General features: G+C 34.9%; 1 protein-coding gene across 4 annotated transcripts in view; it reads left to right on the plus strand.

Moving 5' to 3' along the window:
- Positions 1-20,808, plus strand: part of LOC123322937 (hepatic leukemia factor) — a 75,002-nt gene extending 54,194 nt beyond the window's left edge. For 2 of the 4 annotated variants that reach the window (XM_044911024.1, XM_044911021.1), the window contains exons 2-5: positions 11,736-11,911; positions 16,142-16,319; positions 16,707-16,957; positions 19,248-20,808. In XM_044911024.1, the coding sequence (XP_044766959.1) occupies positions 11,736-11,911; positions 16,142-16,319; positions 16,707-16,957; positions 19,248-19,334 (692 nt within the window). In that variant the 3' untranslated portion in view covers positions 19,335-20,808. The remainder of the gene's footprint in view (positions 1-11,735; positions 11,912-16,141; positions 16,320-16,706; positions 16,958-19,247) is intronic. The other 2 variants (XM_044911022.1, XM_044911023.1) reach the window with 2 other exon arrangements.
- Positions 20,809-22,684: the final 1,876 nt, after the last annotated feature.

Here is a 22,684-nt window from a genome sequence, read left to right on the forward strand (position 1 = left end):
TTACATCGATGAACAGTTCTCAATTGACCTGCAGTGAAATGTTCATTGCACATGGTGTAGTTAGTAGTGTTTGCTGAATTAATTGTCTTCAACCTCTGAGAATTTTATCCACTTCGGAGCACTGAAAATAAGAATCAATGAATGACCGATTCACATGTTACGACTTTTAATACTTACGCTTCCATTTTCCTTAGTTGAGTGAAAAACTTAATCACATAAAATACATTTTATTATTTGATCCACCGTTCTTCACCATTCAATAATTTTCGAACAATATTTTTATGTTTTCAACAAGAAATAAGACAAAAAAATTCAAAAATCAGCAACTAGAACGAGCCAGATAAACAAAAAGCGGAATGAGAATCAAAACATTCAAAACCTCTTTGATCAAAATTGACGTCTGAAATCTTAAAAAATTTCATATATTTCTGCAAATGGCACTCAAATTAATATTTTAACCAGTCCTAGCGTCTTAAAAACACGCGTGACACACAGATGGCGCTCAAATCGCTTTAGTCGCCTCGTTTGCCATCTTTTTACTCTATAATCTTTGCTAGAAACGATTTAAATTTTGAGCCTCATATTTGAAAAATGATTTTGAATAGTTTCCGCGGTGCATTTGAAAAATTCATGAATGAAACTCATAATTATTCAGTTTAAACTTGCATATGCTGTAATAACCCAAATTGAGGAGAATTCCCCATTCTGTAAAATGCATACCGTAGATTCGGGTGACTTGGGACGATTTGGAAATTTAACTTGTCATATTCCAAAAACGGTGACCTATTTTCATGTGAGAAAGAGGTTCAAATATGCTAAATGACTCAGACTATTGATTGGGAAATATACCAAGTTTCAGATTTTGGATATAAATTAAAAAAATGAAATATACTTGTCACTTGTCACCTATCGAGTTGGGAGGCTTGGGACACAAGTTAAAATCCATTGATTTCTCAACTCTCAAATGAAATAGGTGATTTAAACGGTGTATACTTTTGAAAAATTAGAATTTGTGATTATATAGTTGAAATTATGTAAGGAAATCAAATGATAAACCCCTATTACAGCGAAAGTAAATATATTGCAATTCAAATGTAAAAAAACTGAACAAAACAAGGAAACTTTGATTTCTTTCATTCTTTGGTGATTTCTTTGTCGAAATAACGTAAATAATAATATCCTGCGAAAAATCGGCATATTTCCTGCTGCCAATGCGCCGCTTGTATCTATTCGGCATTGTCCCAAGTCACCCTATGAAACAACAAAATAAATGAATAAGATCGGTGTTGCCGTTTCATTTGTGAACAACCTTGTTTCATGACATATCTAATATCCCATGTATCCAGAAAAAAAATTACACTTGCACAAAGTGAAACACATGTACAGGACACTAGAAAGTATAAGGGCCATAAAAAAACGCGGTTTTACTCTCCTGAATTCGTTAATTTTTCCTGTCAATTCAAACGCTCTGGTCACGGCAAACTCAACAGGAATTAATTGTTAAACTAACCGAGAAGACGCTACACAATCGTATAAGTTTGTCCCTTCACTCATAAATGGTAGGAAACAAAGAAATCTGCAAGGGTGGTAATTGTCCCAAGTTACAGGATTGTCCCAAGTCATCCAAATCTACTACTTCATGAGAACTTGTGAATAAATGAACACAGAAAAGTTTTCTTGAACAAGATTCAAGTACTGAACATTCAAAAGTACACGAGTCTCTTCTCTCTACTCAATGATCAGAGCAACAGATCAAAATAGACGTCATAAATGAAGGAGCGATAGCTGGAACCAGTTTCATCAGATCCATTTAACAGTTTTCACTTTTTATGATGAATGAGGCATCAAATTAGCCAGGTCTAGATAAGATCGACACTTGTGCAACTTAAAATTCGATTTAAATTCGTGAATTTGGTCTAATTAACTTCGGTTAATTATATGTGGTGATACGTGGAGCGAGCCTAAGATATTTTATTTGGATGAAAGTCCGGTGAATTTTTTCGAGCCATAAGAATTTGTAGATCTCGGATTTCACCTAGGATTCGTAGAAAATTTTTGGTTAGGTTAGGTTAGAAAAGGTGTGGTCTGTTACAGCGGAATGCTGTTGATCTATTCGTTTAATTTGGAAGTAGCTTGTAATATGCATTTTTAACAGATACAGGAGTTTAAATTGAGAATTCGTGAGGTTTAAGAATATCAGGAAAATGGGAAGGTCTGAGGAATACAGCGAGTAAAGGATAATTTCATATGTGCTATGGTCCTTGAAGTGAACCTTAAGAGAACCTTTTGGTCATCCTTCAACTCGATGAGAATCTGCAGGTAATGCTTCAACTATGTATGACTTCCAATATGGCGATAGGTCAGTTGAATTTTTGTGCCCCATTAGCAATGCTGTAGAAAGCGACAAGTGGCAGATTTATGTATTTATTGTATCAATATATTCGTGAAGGGTGCTCTGAGAGGTTGAGGGAATTCATGACAACAAAGACAAGAGTGGCACCCAACTCTCAAAGTCTGCAGAAAGATCACAAACTTTTGTCGTCAATTTTGAGAATTAAAAAACCTTCTTTTACCAGACCGGAATTCATTTATGAAAACTTCACCTTGTCTCCTCATGGTGGGTTTATGAAGAGCTGCTAAAATTTCAGACTTAAGGAGGGAAACAATTCAGGTAGTAGATGACCATCTGGTGTACCGTCAGATTGGTTCCTTTTTGATTCTCAGATTAGATTGGTCCTTTTTAGGTATTACTTCTTAGGCATCACCAATTTCACTACATTGTCGATAAACTCCGCAACTCCCCCGTCCAAACGACCACAATCAGAAGTGCACGGGTCTAGAAGAAATTTCCTTCCTTGTTCCACGTTATGCAACATTTGACCGAGCGTAAAGCTGTCTTACTTATCATTTTTTCCCCTACTCCGCTTAGCATCTACACTTTCTTCGTTATTACCGCTCATTAGGTTGTTTATTGATTGATATCCCACACAGGTAAAAACTGTGGCAATTTCAGCGTTTGTGATACCGTATTCGATCCCGACTTGAATAAAAAAGAAATAATCAATTAAAAAGTTTCTTGTCGCGCGTTGCCTAACCGGCGAATTCCTGCACTTTCACTATCTAAACGCGGCGTTGCAGATGGTTGGGTTGTTGCCAGATTTCGGTTCTACTTCTTCTCCGCGAACGTTTAAATTGTTTTTTGGACTAACCCCTCAGAGGGATTCAATAGTGCCTCTGATTTTCATGTTTGAGAGATGTGGATTTCATCGATTCATTGTTTTTGTCCTCTTGGTTCAAATTAGGAAAAGAGTTGGGCCATGAAGGTTTACGTGACTTCAGTCTTGGAATCATATTTTCTGGAATATTTGGACAAATTTGGAAATGAATAGGAAAAGGAGGAAAATTTATTCTAGGAATTCATAACTACAGTATAAGATAACAGTATAATATCATAATATGCACTAGCTTGGGGAGAGTTAATGTTCGCTATCTTCTTTGGCTAAAGTTTGAATACGTTACATCAGTTGTAGATTTCAAAAATGTTAACCCGAAGATTAAATGAGTATGATGCAGTGGTTGGGAATGGGTATCTCCCTAAGGAATTAACAGATAATTACAAGAATGTTAAATTTTCAACAAAAATTTAAGTAGAAGGAATTAAAGGAAGTTTCAAGTCAAGATGAACTTCACCTTTGAACAAAAATTTCACATGAATAAACAATTAACAGAACAACTGGCGCGTATTTGTGGCTGTTCATCTTAATACATTGATATAATAATAATAATTAGGTATTTATTGGTACCTTAAGACATTCACAATGTATAGGACAAGTCAAATGAAAAATAGAACAATCAATTTTCGGGAACTTATTCTACGATGACATTCATCGAAAATGTAGTAAACTTTTCGAATTAATTCACTCAAACATAAAATTCTCAAATGCCAACACTTTTTTGGATCTCCCAATAGAAGGAAATTTGTTGTCATCCTCTTCATTCTCAATCTTTATGATTGTGGAAATATTCAGCTGAAATATAAGTCGTTTAGATTCAGATGAAACATTATATAAATTCCCTTACATTGAATATGTTCGCTACCGTCTGACGTATTTTGGATTTTGGAATATCAGGGTATAACTATTTGAATGAGCGGACCTGAATTCTAAATAGCACTTTCTGAAACCCTGTCACTTTTTTCAATCACTTTCGGCATTTCCGTAAGAAAAATTGATATTAGTTGTGGCAACGGCATTATGACATTAACGACATTTCATGAGTGCAAACCTTACTCCGTTCTAGTTACAAAAACTTGAGAAAATTATTTCATGGTCAACCGACTGCTAAAATGAATGTGAATGGAGTATAGTTCCAGTTATAATTATCAATGACAAATAATTTAGCTGTGCATCAGATTTTTTTCTCATGAGCACTATTAACCCAAATGGGGCAACAATATAGCTCGGACCTCAAGGACTAGTAACCTTTTTCCTCCACAGTGCAAAAATTCATTAGCCCATGAGAATATAGGGATCTGAATTCGACGCAAACACCCAACAATAGGCCAAGTATTAATTGCACTCGAACGAATTAAAATATAATTACAGACCGTAAATATGCTCTTGCTGCATTAACCATCTACCAGATATCATCGCCATGAGAGTGATAATACATTACGGGGAGGCACATAAAAGGATCCACTCTTTCCGCTGTAATTTATCGAACAAAGCATCTGTGAAGCAATCCGCGAACTATTCATAAGGATAGATAAAATCTCGGCACACATATTAAAACGTAAATAGAGTCGATACACGGTGTCTTTGCGAGAAAGTTAATTTTTGACAGGTAACAATGCGAGGAAATCTTTTAGTTGGAATGATTCTCACGCAGTTATGCTATGAGGGACGGTGTTCAGTGGAATGAATGAAAGTGAAACGCTTTTTCTTATATTTTTTGGAGATTGCAGTCCACAATTAACATTGATTTATGTGGTGCTCAGATTTATTATTCGTTGTATATAGAGCCGTTTCTTTGAGTACCTCACAATTTTCAGAAAATTGATTTTCATCATTAGACGTTTCTATAATCCTTATAAGATTATGTTCCTTCCTGCTGGATTCCAAAGTTTCATATTTATAAATGGGACACCCAAACGCAAGAAGGACTTTCAATGATGACCTTTGAGTTGCCTTCAGCATGTAGTCGATTAAGCATGTTTCTACATGGTGAGTCTTCGGCTCGTACAAATATTTTAACAGTAAATTCTTTTGACCTGAAGAATCTCACCCCTGGAAAAACAAAATTACCTTCAGAATAACTAGCTAAATCTGTGATCATCTGTGGATCTTTTAAACAGAGTTGCATTCTGCCAAAGTACCCGATTTTTCAAATTTCACAGATACTTTTTCATTTTTGAGCATCAAATTACTCTTAAAAGGCGCATTATACGAGAAAATATAGGGAATACTTTTATTTTACAAAACGTTCAAATATTCATAAGATAACATCCAACATAGTTTCAAGAGTTGGTTTCTTTGAATTTCTGCTATTATTATGGTACGTAATGGCCATAATAAGAAAACTGATAGAAGTGAATGATATCTTGTGTTCCGAAAAGATTAATCAAATAAGTGAAAAACTAGATTCCGAAATTCATTTCATTCGATGAAACCGTTAGCGAGATAGACTAAAAATACCATTTTTTATGGTTTTTTCAACAGCCTGTATCTTTTAAACCGAGCCGACTAGGAAAAAATGGTAAAGAAAAAAAGTGTTTCTTTTGACCTCAAGAATCTGCTGTTAAAATATTTGTACCAGCCAAAGACTCGCCCTGGGAAATTGTTAGTTTAATTCTTTGACATATTTCTCTTCTTGGGTAACTGGATGTGAATTGTTCGTCTAGCTTTACTCTTCAAGCTTTGGAGTGCAGACTTATACCGATTTATAAAAAAGTTTTGATCCCGGTTTGAAGAAAAATATCCTAGATTTCAAAAAATGTCTGCAAGATGTTACATGATATGAATGTGATTCGATACTGGCAGTGGAAGATGTTTTATGATGAGAATAATCGCTTAAGGTAATGAGCTAAATGAGTGGCAACACATTCATCGCTCAAGATTTATTTTTAACGCAATTTAGAGGATTTTACGATGCGTTTACATACATAAAACAACAATTAAACGATGTGAATGGGCCAATCAAGCGACCTTCCCAACTGACCTATCTCTGTATCGATGCAACAGGTGGAATTCTGTCGTTGAGGTGCTAAACAGACGTAGGTGTGTGTATTTAGTCAGCAGCGGGTAGATGTCGGATTCAAATTACGGGATAAACACGAACGTGCCTATTTTTATTTTTACGATTTTCCACGAATGGGAAAACTGGTCGTCGTGTATTTCCCAGCAAACGCGACAAGGTCAGCTGGAACTGGACGTTTATCTGCATGGGAATTCCTGGAAGACGAGAGATCTCAAGAAAACATCGTTTCTATAGCAACGAGAGGTTCAAAAAAATCGTCTGCGAGTATTCGATGCTGTTTTGACAGATGAGGTTTTGTGTTCGAAAATAGTGTCTATACCTTATTATTGACATCAACCCTTAGCGTTATTCTTCATATGAATAATTTGTCACGAAAATCATGGGTAGATTGAGAAAATATTTTATAATAATACTTATTTTCTGGTCTCGAATTGAGAGTTGAGGTACCTAATTCACAAACATAGCACCCAAAAGTCCCAAATTCGATGCTTGTTGAGATTATCTCAATGATATTATTGCCATAATTCTCCAAATATTCCTTATAAATTCTATATTAATATTTTTTATAACAAGTTAAAATTTGTCAAGTGCCTTTGTCCCATTATTTTTTATATTAGTTTCGATTTCATTGGTGGCAATTTTTTTATTGAAATTTTCAGAATATTCATCAATTTAATGGAGTGATACCGTTTCATATTATTTCCTTCATTTATATAGAGGTAGTGAATTAATAGTTCCTTGCCAGAAAATTGTAAGAATTTTTCATACACAGGCCCTAATACTAAAGATGGCACCTGAAAAGCGATTTTCAATTTTTTTCTTAGGAACCAGAACTCTGACAGAAATAAAATTGGACAGACAATTGTTGTGGTGTTCCCCTAAAATTGTAGATTAGGGGTAGAAAAAGCCACCCCTAATAGGGGTTACGTAGGGTGGGTCGTATTGGCTGGAATTATCTGGAAAATTCATGACATTATTGGGAAAAGCTTTTTTGATTGTCTTCTCTCATCCATAGAATCTCTGCTCAATTTCATTCTATTTTCTGAGGAAAAAATTTAAAAATTACCTTTCAGGTACTCTCTCTAGAGGGCTAAACAGGGGTTGCTCAAAAAAATTATGAAAGACCCACACTATTTTTTGATAAGGAATCACCTCCCTAATTTTGGCGTAACTATTTTTTAAGGTACACCCTGTATAAAGTGTCCACGATAAGCAATGATGATATTTGACGAAACGGATAAAATGTCTCATTAAAAAAACCTACCATTCTTCATAGCTCTTGAAAACTGATTTTTCTGATCAGCATATACAGGATGGGCGAAACGTCGTCTACTGATTGGATCTCGAGAATTATAAGAGCTAGAAGAAAACGGATAACACATTTCCTAGCTCTTTTTCAGAGAAACAAAGAATGGTGAAAACCGTAGCCTCCTACGATTCTTCGTTTTTGAGTTATTAGCAAAAAATTTTTTGAGGCGGATTTTGAGGAGAGTTCTCATAACTTTTTTGTCTTTGAAGTTACAGATCTGAAACTTGAACCTTCTACAGCCACCTTTTTACGTAGAATCCAATGACGAACTCAAAATAATTTTTCATTTCGAATCATTAGTCGAACTTTCGTTTTTTTAAATGCAAACTTTTATTGAATTTGTTATTTTTGAATTCGAAAATATCTTTGGCCAGTTGTTTCTACGTACAAAAGTGCCTTACAAGTTTCAAGTTTCAGATCTGTAACTTCAATGACAAAAAAGTTATGAGAACTCTCCTCAAAATCTCATTTTTTGCTAATAACTCAAAAAAAAAGAATCGTAGAAGGCTACGGTTTGCAACATTCCGTGTTTCTCTGAAAAAGAGGTAGGAAATATGTCATCCATTTTCTTTTAGCTTTTATAGTTCTCGAGATCTCGTCAGTAGACAACGAATTTTTCCCAACCTGTACGTCACAAAAAAATGGAAACCAGGAACAGTTATTTTTCAGAGACGCCCTGTATCTCAAAAACGAACCAAGATATCTATGACCTGGCTTCTGAAGTCTTATAATTTCAAGAAAATAGTTCGGGAGTCTTTGCACGTTTTTCTTCAACTCTCATAGCTCAGAGATGCTTCCAATGATTATCGAATTTGAGATACCCTGTATTCAAAAGTGTCAAGGACTTCAGGGTCCTTAAATTCGGACTTGGAAAAGCTCTGGCGACGAAATCTATTGCATCAAAACCTAATCGACGCTGAATTATCACTAATCTCGATTATTTTCACTACCGGAAGGACGTATAGTGACCGTAATGCATAACCGCAACTATCTAAAACAGATACCGCTTAAGCGTCGTCGAATTCTAGTCATAAAACAACACGACATGCCACTCGATACCATAATTTCAACGAGGAAATTCCATAAACGAGGAAAGAGGAAGTGCCCCAGGACTGGATCAGTGGAGTAGCGCAGACCGGGCTCGAGCTGGTGGTTAACCAAGAGACAGACGCTGTTACGTCGCGAGCAGTTAGTTCTTCCTGCACAGGGTCCAATTTCTGTTTTCACCGCGGATATGCGGGTACCTGCTCTTTTCCGAAGCACAGAGTGGACGACGCCATCACGCAACTGTTACGTTAGATGCTAATTTATTCGAGGATACCCATTTCCCAGGAAAAACTGATTTTTTAATTCACTTAGGCCCGTTTGCACCAATCCCCCTTAAAATGAGTACTGAACTAAGCGTAGTTTAAAGTTAATGTACGCTTAATTTTATTGACAGTTGCACGACTGCGGCTTAACAGAATCTTAAGTAAGGGGCCCTTAACTTTTCATATCTAGTGATATTTCAGTTTTTTATTTTGGTGCAACTTCATTCTAGTCTAATTTCATTGGTTGGCCGGTTGCCGATGATCGTTGTCATTTCATTAACCTAACTTTATTGTCCTGTCAGTCAGTGTCAAGTAAACTATTATATTATTATCAAAGAGTGACAACTTTTTGTTGCTGAATTAGCATTATGATTGATAATGAAATGGATTGTCAAATAAAAGGTACTTGACGTTATTAGAACAACCACAGCATTTCTGCAGCCAGTTTATGAATTCAACAAATTATTTTAGGTTAGAATCCCGCCCTTAAATACCTAAGTGGTCATTACAGGAGCGCTTAAATTTAAGGCTAGCTTTAGCCACTTAAATGTCACTTAACAGTTGGTGCTACGTAATTTAAGTTAAGGGTTCATTTTAAGGGACACTTAACACTAAGTGCGTTTGGTGCAAACGGGTCTAAGTGATACCCCTTGAAACATAGCTCTATCAGAGGACGTCAACCTGAGGGTAATAATGGTTTAACCTCTAGAATAACGCCCTGAAATCCGAAATATTTATATCAATCAGTTCTATGAATAAAAACTGCTCGTCGAATGTATTGAGGATTGGGAATGGGGAATTCTCCACAGTTTGGGTTATCACAGCATATGGAAGTTTAAACTTCCATACATCATTCATAAAGTAGTAGTCCTTTACTACTACTTTAAGTAAGGACCTGACAGTTTGTAAAATTCAGAAGTAACTCCCTTTCATTCCTAGATGATTCCGCTAAAGCGTTTTTCTTTAGTTTTCCCCCTGCCCAAAAACTCTTTTTTATAGGGGCATTTTCCTACCGCACAGAAAGGTCCTGGGCCAGTAAGTAGCATTTGTACTTCCTTCCATATCAGCTTTGAGTCGATGACATAGGAGTTCGATGGCAACTTGACTACCAGAATGGATCACTATGTCACAACTTTGATAGTTTATTCCGCCGATGAAATACTGATGGTTATTGTGCTATCCCAATGAAGACATTCGACATCTCATAAATGTGCGTATCTGGAAAGGAGTAGAACTGAAAATAATGCAAGTTACATAGTTTCCGAGAAGTAAATATAAATATCACTTTCTTCTAATTGAATAATTATTACTCTACAACGAGTGTCTATAACAATTTAATAGCTCGAATATCATTTTATTTTTTTAGCAGTCGCTTTTTATGTTCTTGCTCAGATAGCCACAAGGTAATTATTCAAATGTTTTTTCTGAGGAAAGCCCATTGCTGCACCCAAACAAATAATTGTATTTTAATGTCCGATCATGTCAATGGGATAACAAGGTTAAGATTATACGGGGATAGCATTTAAACTTTTACATAACCCTCATGTAATATTCATCGGCCATAAAAGAATATCGAAGAAATTCTTCTTCAAGGAAATACAGCGAGGAAAAGTTGCATGTCCAGCTGATGACTCTGGGATCTTCTTCTTTCAGATTTATACTATCGGATTCCAAGGTTGACATGCACGAAGCTAACAGAAGGAAAGAGTGGAGAATAAACCCTTGATTAGGTGATTTTTGGGCTTCAATTCATTCATTGAGAAGCGGAACCTTTAGCGTTTTTGTATTTCATTCAAATCACAAAACTTTGTTGGAATTTGTTAGGTATAAAGAGAGTGTCTTGAGACAAGAATTGATGATATGGAATCAGTTCTTGTTTTGCCTCCAGAAAAACGCAATTTCCTTGGGAAATACACTGCTCAACAATTGATAGGTATCACCTTCAATCTGCTGCACCATTATTGGGAAATCCAAACAAGCGTTAATTTTTGTAAAATAAAAAGTTATTGCCTTTTTGTTTGTTAACATCTAGGAACGGGTAATATTTTGGTGTTTCAATAAGAGATTTTAGAATATCAGGGTATGATTATTCCAATGAGCGAAACTGAATTCTAAATAGCACTTCCTGAAACCCTGTCTCTTTTTTCAATCACTTTCGGCATTTTCATAATTAAAATTGATATTAGTTGTGGGCGTTGTGGCAACGGCGTTATGACATTGACGACATTTCATGAGTGCCAACCTTACACCGTTATAGTCACAAAAACTTGAGAAAATAATTTCATGGCCAACCGACTGCTAAAATAAATGTGAATGCAGTTTTTTTTTATATTAAACGTGTCATTACGATTGTCAAAACAAACCTAACGTATTCCAACGCCTACTGAATCTATACCATCATGCGAGTTGCTATGGTGCGACAGTTTTGGTGCTGGAAATATCTCCTTCAGTTAATGAACGATTGAGGTCATCTTCAAGACAGTCATGCATTCTAAGGATATGTTGAATCGTTACTTACTTGTTCTTGGTAAAGATATTGATAGGTGTGAAATGATGTATTCCAAGTATTTGGTCAATTTTTTAATATTTGGTAGAGCGCTTTCGGCTTATGACAGCCATCTTCAGTACCTTTGTCAAATCAAAATAAAAAGGAAATGGACAGTCATTCGACCAAATCGACAAATAACAAATGCCACGGAAAATTTCACTCTCAAACAACAATAAAATATCATTAATATAAAAGTACTAAAGTGGTAATAAGTACGTGACTGAAACTGATCAAAAATATCAGTGGGATATGACCCACAATTCTAGACATTTTTCAAATGACTGCCGACTTATAGTCCTCTCTTCTTTTTCAGGAAACAGCAAACCTACACATCCCCACAATCACTCAACCATAAAAGACTTGGCCGGCAGCATACTCGGCGATGACAGCAAGAGCAAAGATGATGCCGACATTTGGGGAAACGTTGAAGCTCAAACTGCCTTTCTGGGACCCAACCTCTGGGACAAATCGTACGAGACAGACCTCAAGGTAAATATCGGAGAGGAACAGCAAAAATAATCCAAAAGTTTTGGAATGTTTCAGTTCGTAGCATGATTCTTATGAGTATGAATTCTTTGAGCCTGATATGGTGGTAATAGACTATATCAACTTCGAATAATTTAACAATTTTTTAGAGAATTTGTACGTACTTACAGGTCGCTTGTCAAAATTTCGCTTGGGATCTTAATTTTTTTCATATTGTGAAAATAAATCGTGGAGAATAATGGAGAGAAATTTTCATATTCAAACCATAGAAAACATCTACTTCATATTGGGGAATTCTCCTCAATTTGGGTTATCACTGCATATGCAAGTTTAAACTGAATAATTAGGAGTTTCATTCATGATTTTTTCAAATTCACCGCGGAAACTATGCAAAATCATCCTTCAAATATGGAGTTTTAAAATTTAAATCGCTTTGTGCGGAGTTTACGATTTGGCAACGGCGCATACAAGACAATGAAAAGAACAAAGTCCCATCAGCTTGTTTATAAAATATCAGCTGTTGATTTACAAGCGCGTACTTACTGGCGAGCTTCAACTGCAACCGGCCATAAAAATCCCATAAAATTTTACGACCTTCCTCGTTTGTCGCAGACTTCTTAGACAGCCATCTTTGTCTATTGCATCAAGATAATGCATTTGTTGTCCTTTATTATCAAGGCATATTTCAGTCGATGTTGCCAGCTTGCGCATTTCTCACAAAACGCTTTAAACTTTAAATACCCATTTTTATTTTTCATTTTTAAGTGCTTAAAATAATTTTTTTTGGGAAACGGTTGCAATGGTTATTACAAAATGTGACGTTTCAAAGATATTTCATAAAAAATACATCATTTTCGTCAGAAGGAGTATTTCCTATTCAATCCATTGCAAGCAAGCTTTTCTTTTGACATATTGACTGTCAACTTTTAATTGGCAGTATAGAGAGAAAAATCAATTTATTGAATTCCATGTGCCTATCAATTTGATAGTTATTTTGAGAATTTAAATGTCTGATGCGAAATTTGTCTACACAAATTGGCGTGAAATTGGGAAATATAGTGCGAAGCTGACAAATTTTCCCCTGCCCAAATTTGCAATCCGATATTATAATGAAACGTTTTAACCCACGACGGAATGCTCACACCTAAACGTCACAATTTGTTAGACTCATGTGACCGGAGCTCTCTTAAATTTGATTTACAATAGACGCATCCTTCGGTCATGCCAAAATGGAATGAAGCGAGTTGGGCAGAACCGATAATTTTAGCGCAGAAAAGTTTATTTATAAATAGAACACAAACCTATGATGCGTTGTAGTCAGAGACGGTGAGATTGTTCGTCGAAATGGCATAGTGTCCATTGACAACCTTCCCATCCGCGCAAAAAACTATTCATACACCTCCGTTTGTGACTAGGTCATCAGATATTATGATTGAATCTGGCTATATTGATCCCGATTGAACTGATGGGTGCGGAATTTTACACGATGATTGTTCAATTAAGTTCATGTTGATCATTATTACTGGAGCTATGTACAGCGTGAACTAAAAGTGTGAACTGAAATGTTTTTATTTGATTTTATATCATATGATATGATATGTATTGAATACCACACCTTCAATTTCATCCGTTCAAATCAAAGGCCCTTCTCCCCCCGTTTAGATTTTCATCGTTGAAATGGCATTTTCTGAAAATTGCAAATTTCAATTTGCGATATCTCCAATTCCTCCAATCCAATTGAGATCTTCAGGTCACGATTTCAGAAATCTCGATTTTTTGGGACCAAAATGAGCATGGGGTTAGACCCTATAACAATGACCTATTTACTACTCCTCTGTCTAAAAATCGGGGTGTAATATTACTGTCCTGGGATATGCAGTGCATATCAAATGCTTTGTATATTCGGAAAAGCCAAACAGTTGATGATGCGATAGAGAATTGTACTCCAGAGAGCCCTTCAAAGTGAACTGGAAATTGAAATTTTTTTTCTCGTAAACGGTGTCAGATATTTGAAATTTCTGTATGAAAATATAGGTTTCGAACACGCCAAATCTATTGCGAGCAATTTCGAAGGCCTATCTCCTTTCTTGGATTTTTCATCTAGGAAATGGCATTTTTCAAAAATTTCCTTGAGAATTCGTCAAGACCGAACGGCTATGCCGAAATGGATGAAGATCTCAGATTTATTACTAGAAGAGTTGCTCTTTCAGAATATGTATCACTTTTGAATCTACCATAATTTTCCTGCAAGATAAATTACTCTAAAGACAACCTTCGAAAAATTCCCAAAAAGTTGGGTTCAGTTAAAACTTCTTTCAAACGGTAGTGTCCAAATGGATGAAGTGCTCAGATTTATTACTTATAAGAGTTGCTTTTTCAGAATATGTATCACGTTTAGATCTACAATAATTTTTCTGGATGATAAATTCCGAACTTGCTAAATCTATTGCGGGCAATTTTGAAATCCTATTTCTCTTAGTTCAGAGTAATATTGAAGTTAAAACATATCTATTCAAACTTGATTAATTCCTCAGCTGTCCCACCTCATTTGCTGCTTGGTTTATTTGCTGCTCGAAAAATTCAACAAGTTCGTGTAATATCTAATCATTAGATACAATTATATGAAAACAAGGTGAACGGAAACCCAAATAAAAAATAAGTATGTATATAAATTTGGAGATTAGCGTCCGACATCTGTTGAAATTAGACATTTTTCATCGAATCCTTGGTTCGCAGTATCTGTGTTAGTTCAGTATCATCATCGAATACTACAATATTTATAAACAAACACTTCAGCACGATAAAAATGAGGATTGATTTTACACTTATTGCGTACAGAGTAATTCAGGAATCGCAGTTAGCTTAATGTCATCATATTTTGATAACAAAGGCGCTATCAGAAAAATTTGCCTGTGAAATCTTTCATGATATACATTGATTCCTCCTTTTTGTTTTGTATTATACATTTTTTGTTTTCAAATTGTATAATAAAAGGATGAATTTTTTGCTGAGGTGATTTATAGGGTCCTCAAATTTCCAATAGTTTTTTACAAACTTCTTATCTAATCGATTTTTGAAACAATCTCACCTTCCCGCATCTTTCAAAATCATCCTTAGTTGCATTGATATCAATTATATTCCTTGGTGGATTCTCCAGAAGAAATATCAGACACATAATATGAAATATTTTCGTTCTCATACATTTTAACAGCCGGAAACTCTTTACCAGTGACGTTTTTCATACTAGATCTCATTATAAGAACAAAATCACATGTTTTGTCAATGGAATTTCAATATTCCTGGTTTTAACTTATGTCATTCATTACGAATTCATTCTTGGCATTAGATAATTTTTCTTATCCTTATCCGAATTATCGACATTTTATGTCAATCAATGACACGTGTTTATTTCTCAATCCTGACATATTTGTATTTGATAATTTTCATTTGTTCGCGCATATCGATAGGTGCCACTTGATAAGATTTCATATGTATGCATATACAGGATGTGCAACCTAAAATATATCTTTTAATCGATGAAATGTCCTCACATATGGAGAATCCATAATAATAAGGTGAAATACTGATACCAGATCGAATTTTATATGATATAATTATCAACTAAACATGATTCTACTCTCTAGCTCATCTTAAGGGCTTTCACAATCACACAAAAAAAGCTGTAGAAGAAACAAGAACGTACAAAACCGAAACATCAAAACTAAACGAAGTGTGAGCACCACAAAGAAGGAACTGAAATATTAATATGTCAAAAAACGTCTAAGAAAAGCAGTTAACAGTTTTAAAAAACGTCTTAGAAAAGCAGTCAAACCTTTTTCCTTCTTTGTCACGATATGTTTTGTTCTTGTTTTTGGTTTCTTACCCTGGTTAGACTTACTTTTTAATATTGTCGACTGCTTTTCTTAGACGTTTTTCGACATATTCAGTAGTTAGACTGTTTTTTGAAAATTGTTGACTGTTTTTCTTAGACGTTTCTTAACATATTTCTTCATTGTTGTGTTTACACTTCCATTAGTTTTGAATGTTTCGGTTTTATCGTTTTTGTACGTTCTTATTTTAATGTTTTGCTTTCAGCTTCTTTTATATGATTTTAAAACTCCTGAAGATATACAATTATACAATTATGAGTTTTTCAATGGGGAAGGAATGTGTGTCATATCATTTCAGAGGTGATCGATCGTCTTTTGACACTTGAATTGTTTTTTTTTCCAGTATGTGGATTTGGACGAATTCCTATCAGAAAATGGAGTTTCAATGGATGGGTTAGGATCCCATGGATCCCTTAGTACCTTAAGTAATACACATCCCCTTCCTAAACGAGAACGTTCTCCTAGTCCCAGTGATTGTATGAGCCCGGACACCATGAACCCTCCATCACCTGCTGATTCCAGTAAGTTTGCAATTATCGCATATTTTCAACAAGAGAAATTGAATGAAATGTTCAGTTGTCAACGAACTCACGAAAGCACAAACTGATTGGATTAATTCCATGAGTGTGTCGATCGATATTCCTTCAATTAGGGACAATACGAGATCAGATTTAAAGGGTGTAGTCAGTTAGATTTTTTTTTTAATTTTCGTGAGTTTGTTGATGGGACCTCCTGTTATGCCTTATTAAACTTCAGAAAATTCATTATTTGCTCTCTGAATTCACGCTTCCTTACTACTTTCAACATTGCCAACCAATGAAATGATGAAATTTAGTAAGGTGAAAATTTTCGCTAGTAATTTAGGTGGAACTCAGTGTCAGACACCGTATTAATGATTGAAATAATAGTTTTTTCTGAAGCGTTGTCAATGGCCTCAAGTCGAGACTTCGATCCACGGACAAGAGCATTTTCAGATGAGGAACTGAAGCCACAGCCCCTGATAAAAAAATCCAGAAAGCAGTTTGTTCCAGACGACCTCAAAGACGACAAATACTGGGCGAGAAGGAGAAAGAACAATCTCGCAGCAAAAAGGTCGAGAGACGCCCGACGAATGAAAGAGAATCAGATCGCCCTCAGGGCTGGCTTCCTGGAGAAAGAGGTGAGGAAAATATTTGGGTCTCTAGATACCACTGAATTACCGAATTGCTTGATTTTGGCTGTTTTTGGTACTTCTAGACCGGTTTGGTGAAATCGTTGAGAAGAGTCCTGGGTTCGATTTTTATGGAATATCCATTTGTGGAATATCACGATATCTTTATTTGTCTTGGAGATATATCCAAATTTTTATATTTTGTTTTTGATTTCGAAAATATGCCATATATTCTTCATTTTCATAATGAGCTGTGCCACCCCTGGAAAAACAAAAAAAACAACGATCTTTTCGAAAACAGAGTACATATACTCCATTCACTTTTATTTTAGCACTCGGTTGGCCATGGAAATTTGACACATTTCACTGTGTATAGTACGAAAATGTGGGGCTATGAAGCTTGTCAAAACATTTTTGGGTTTAAATCAGCGCTATGTTGTCCGTTCTACGTAAAAGTCATTACGTATTTCATCACAATGTCGAATCTCTTCGGAAAATATGTGACGAACATAACTGAGGTTTATACAAACTGATTGAAGGCATACCAAGTCCAGTTATTTGCATTGAAAATACAAGAGATCAGTATAATATCATAATATGCATCAGCTTGAGGAGAGTTAATTTTCCTTATCTTCTTTGGCTAAAGTTTGAATCCTGCATCAATATAAGTAAAATGAATTAAAGGAAGTTTCAACTCAAGATGAACTTCACATTTCAACAGAAATATCACATGAATATACAATTGACAGGACAACTGGCGCGTATTTGTGGCTGTTCATCTTAATACATGGATTATTAGGTACTTATTGGTACCTTAAGACATTTACAATGCATAGGACAAGTCAAATGATAAATAGAAAAATCAATTTTCGGGCCACCACTTTTTTGGGTCTCCCAATAGAAGGAAATTCTTTGTCATCCCCTTCATTCACAATATTTCTGATTGTGGAAATATTCAACTGAAATATAAGTCGTTTAGATTTAGATGAAATATTATATAAATTCTCTTACATTGAATATGTTCGCTACCCTCTGACGTACGTGGATTTTAGAATATTAGGGTATAACTATTTGAATGAGCGGACCTGAATTCTAAATACCACTTCCTGAAACCCTGTCTCTTTTTTCAATCACTTTCGGCATTTTCGTAATAAAAATTGATATTAGTTGTGGCAACGGCGTTATGACATTAAAGACATTTCATGAGTGCCAACCTTACTCGGTTTTAGTTACAAAAACTTGAGAAATTTGTTTCATGGCCAACTGACCGCTAAAATAAATGTGAATGAAGTATATGTGTTTAAATGGAGTTGTTATTTGATTTATTTCAAGATGAATTCATATTGTCATTGAAGTAGATATATGAACCTTTTTTGAGATTAACAAGTTGTGTAGAACTAATAGAACTTCAGCTATGCTCGTTTCAATCCAAATCGACCCACAAAGACTGTTGGCTAGGCTAATCGATATTTGATGTGGATGATATTAGAGCTATCAACTGTATGGCTTCATTTAAAATTAAAATATCAAGTTGGTGCCAAATCTTTCTATAGTGCGGAAGCCGACTATATATCATTTCCTTCTTATGCCTGCTGGAAAAAAATGGGGCAAAGTAATTCTTTTCGATATGGTGTCCCAAATTTCAGATATATGACGTCATTGATAATTCAATTTTAAAAGGCAATCCTATTTTTTTTTGTCTCTCCTTGAAGGGTTTATCAACATACATTTAATTCTCACTTCTTCTCTCTACAACCATCGATTCTTGAGGTCAAAAGAAACACTTTTTTCTTCATAATTTCTTCCGCATCGGCTCGGTTTGAAGAAAAGTTTTAGTTCTATCTCACAAACGGTTTCTTGTGAATTTTTTTCACAAGATATCACCCACGTCTTCCAGTTTTCTCATCATGACCATTGCGTAGCGTACCGCAGATGTGTAGTGCTATAGATTTAGCAAAGAGTAGTAGGTTTAGCTTGTTATTCTTCAGGGGTGGCGTAGCCCATTACGAAAAGTTTAAATAGTCGTATCTTTCTATTGAGGCTAAATCGGAAAAAATGATATGGGAAAAGGGTGTGTCTTTTGACCTCAACAATCTACTGTTCAAATATTTGTACGAGACAAAAGCTCACCCTGTATATTACATATAACAGTCTTTCAGAGATGTATTTAATCTTCTGCGAAAACAAAATTCCACCCACATCTTTTTTCATTATGACTATTACATGCCATAAAAATACCTTCATTCTTTCAGTTTCATCATACATGTAAAAATTAAAACACGATTCTTTTATTTTTCAGAACATTGGACTTCGCCAAGAGCTTGAACGACTGAAGAAAGAAAACCTTTTACTGCAGAACAAATTATCAAAATACGAAGACGTCTAAAACAGTGCAAGAGCCTAAGAAAAATACGTAGAAAATTTCATTAAACCGCCCTGTATGCAGGGCGGTGCTCCTTTAGAAGGCAACCATACATTTGTATATAAAATGCATACAAAAACGTAGTCATTACGTAGTGCTAAGTATAAATTATGTAGTATAAGACGAGAAATATAACATGCAGAAAGAAGGTCGAAGGCAGGGAAACTCAACATTTATTTGGAAAACTTTCGTTTTGAAGATGTTCATTAGGATCGAAACTTGTGATATTATGATATTGGTACTGGATGTTCGGCTGATATTTCACTCGTTTGAAGTCCACGAAGTGACGTATTTTTAATCCTACCGAAATCGATATCATTTCCACAAAAACATTTTTTTTTTCGTCAAATAGTGACGAAAAATGTCCCATATAAATTTCACTGTTTGTTTTTAAGTAGCACATTTACTAGGTACTATTAGTTAAAGTATCGTTTAAAAATTTTTTCCCTCTTATTCGACCTTCAAGTTTGACACTTCTGCTCTTGCATCAGGCAGCAAATCTGTTGAAAGTGTAGACTAATTGTTGATTGTTTTTATGTTTATATAGTCTATTTTGGTTGAAGTTTATTTAGTAGATTGTAAATCGAAATGAGTCGTAAAGAATAGTATTTTGCTCACACTTTATAGGATACATACTCTTAAATTTAATCGAGTAAAATTGGTTGAGCTTCATACCGTCGAGGTCCTCTGCAGATTGACTATTAAACGGTTCGAAAGTATATTTTTACACGACATTCTTGAAAATCTACAACTGGTTCTTCTTCTTTCTATCAAACTGCAGACAACGATGGTTTGTTGCGACTTTAAAAGACCTATCATAGTGCTTCTCGTAATGCTATAGCCTTCACTCGATGTTGATCATTTTCTTGAATTCGATATTGAATTGTTGTTTCTAATTTTGTGTTTAAGCAAAATGTTGTCTGATAAACCTCCAACAAAACACTTGAAAGTGATATATTTATATAAGATGTTATACAAAATGTTACCATTATTTCTGACGAACAAGAAATTGTCCAATGTTCCATCTTTTGCAGCAGATTAACATTTTACTGATACTTAAAAATTTATATACTGCCTTATGTAAAAATACGAAAGTTGAATTTTTATAAATGTTGCCCGAATGTCGAATCTGCCGCAAATGATTTTTATAAGAAAAATTTTCTGAATATATTTTCTAATTAGGAGAATACGTTAATTCCAATTGATATTATTTTACGATTTTTGTTTAGTTTTGATGTCAACTCTATGAAACGTGTGCTTCGTTAAAAGTTAATAATACAACAAATAGACAAATAGATGTATCATGGAGTCTGTTGAGTTGTTGCAAGTACCTGCTTGCAATATGTTGAATTGGAGTAGTACAATCAGCAGGTACAGTGAGAAGGCGTTGATACAAAAGATGAATTTGCTGTTGTGAGCATTATATAAATCAGAATAATTTTGTTGTTTCATTTACTGCCGTATTTTGCTATTCGTGATTTGGTAGAAAATAAAGGGTTTTGCCGAACAGAATCAATTAGAGTTTTTCTCTCTACCATATTGAGGTTTACCTATCGTAGAAAAATAATAACGACCTACAAGTAGAAATTCTTGAGAAAACATGTTTTATCTGTTACTGTTCTAAGTAGAAAAGAATTGGGGGAGGAAAGCCACCCTCAATTGATAGGGAGCATAACCACTTTTAACATTAAACAATAATTATATCAGGTGTATGAGACCTGGGCGTCCCCAGGAGGGGGGCGGGGCAGCCTTTGGTATGAGATGCAGTTTTAGCAGAGGTGCGTAACAGAGGTACCATACAATTTGGCGTATGGTACAAGAGCTTAGGGAAAAACCCCAGTAAAAAACGCTTTCTTCCCGTGAGTGTAGTGGATTGTAAGAAATTTTCATAAAATGGGCTGAAATATTGATATTGAAGGGCATCTGGCAATGCAAAAATTGATTCCTTCTTTGAAGAAAAAAAATTCAGGGAGTCTTCTCCAGCTTAGCAGAAAATTTTATTTGAAGTAGAAAAAAAACAGAAAAATATGAAGGATTAAAATTAAATTCAACCCAAAAAAGGTTCGCAAGATGCATGTATAGTCCTAAAACCAACCGTAAATTTATAAATGGGACAATGATATAAAAAATCTACAATATGGAAGTTCATATAGATCAAGGCTTGCCTATACCTTGGTACCTAACTGTCTACTCCTGTGAATACATATATCTTTAGATAGATGAGGATGAGGAACATCTCATAGCCATCAGTCTATCATAAACTGGATCATCTGAAATAGGTTATTTATTTTGGGTTGAAAATAAATTACACTAGTCTAGTTCAGACATGAATTGTACCAAAATGAATTACTTATTTAATCAAAGGTTAATAATACTACTGCATGGTGACACGTCAGATAAAGCAAAGGTGTCTTCTGATAATTTCCTCTTATTCACTTGTCAAAATATGTTGCAAAACATTCAATATTTGACAAAGCAAATTCAGAATCGTATATTTTCATATGCCTAAGCTCGCTGCACCATTATTCGGCTTATAAACGAGAAGTTTTATAGAAAGGGTGGTGGATGTTTAAATTGAATAAGACAAGCTGTGGGAGAGGTAGTAGCGGAATGATTCTTTCACTCAAACGATCATGTATGGAATACCTATGACATTTTTCAATATTCTATGAATCTTGTGTAGAGATCTGACAATATTGCTCTTTCAGAATATGTTTCTCATTTCCATCTACGGTTATGTTTATTCAGAGAAAAACTGCTCTAATGGGGACTATAAAAATTTCGAAAAAAATGGAATCACAAAAGATCGTCAAGACCGAACGGCTACATGGAATTTAATAAAATTTTCAGATTTTTAACTAAAAGAGTTGCTCTTTCAGAATATGTATCACATTTCCATCTACGGCTATTTTTATTGGGAGAAAAACTACTCTAACGGTGACTATCGAAAAATTTCCAAAATGATGGAATAACAAATGATCGTCAAGACCGAACGGCTTCATCGAGCTCGATAAAATTCTCAGATTTTTAACTAAAAGAGTGGCTCTTTCAGAATTTGTATCACATTTCCATCTACGGTTATTTTTATTGAGAGAAAAACTACTCTAACGCTGACTATCGAAAAATTTCCAAAAAGATGGAATCACTTAAATGATCGTCAAGACCGAACGGCTTCATTCAGCTCGATACAATTTTCAGATTTTTAACTAGAACAGTTGCTCTTTCATATTGACTGTCAAGGTGGTGGTCAATTGGCTAGGAAGAGTTTAGCGGAGTCAAATGGCATTATCTCCATGGTCCATTGTCACACATAT

Source organism: Coccinella septempunctata, chromosome 1 (genome assembly GCF_907165205.1).
Source record: "Coccinella septempunctata chromosome 1, icCocSept1.1, whole genome shotgun sequence".
NCBI lineage: Eukaryota > Metazoa > Arthropoda > Insecta > Coleoptera > Coccinellidae > Coccinella > Coccinella septempunctata.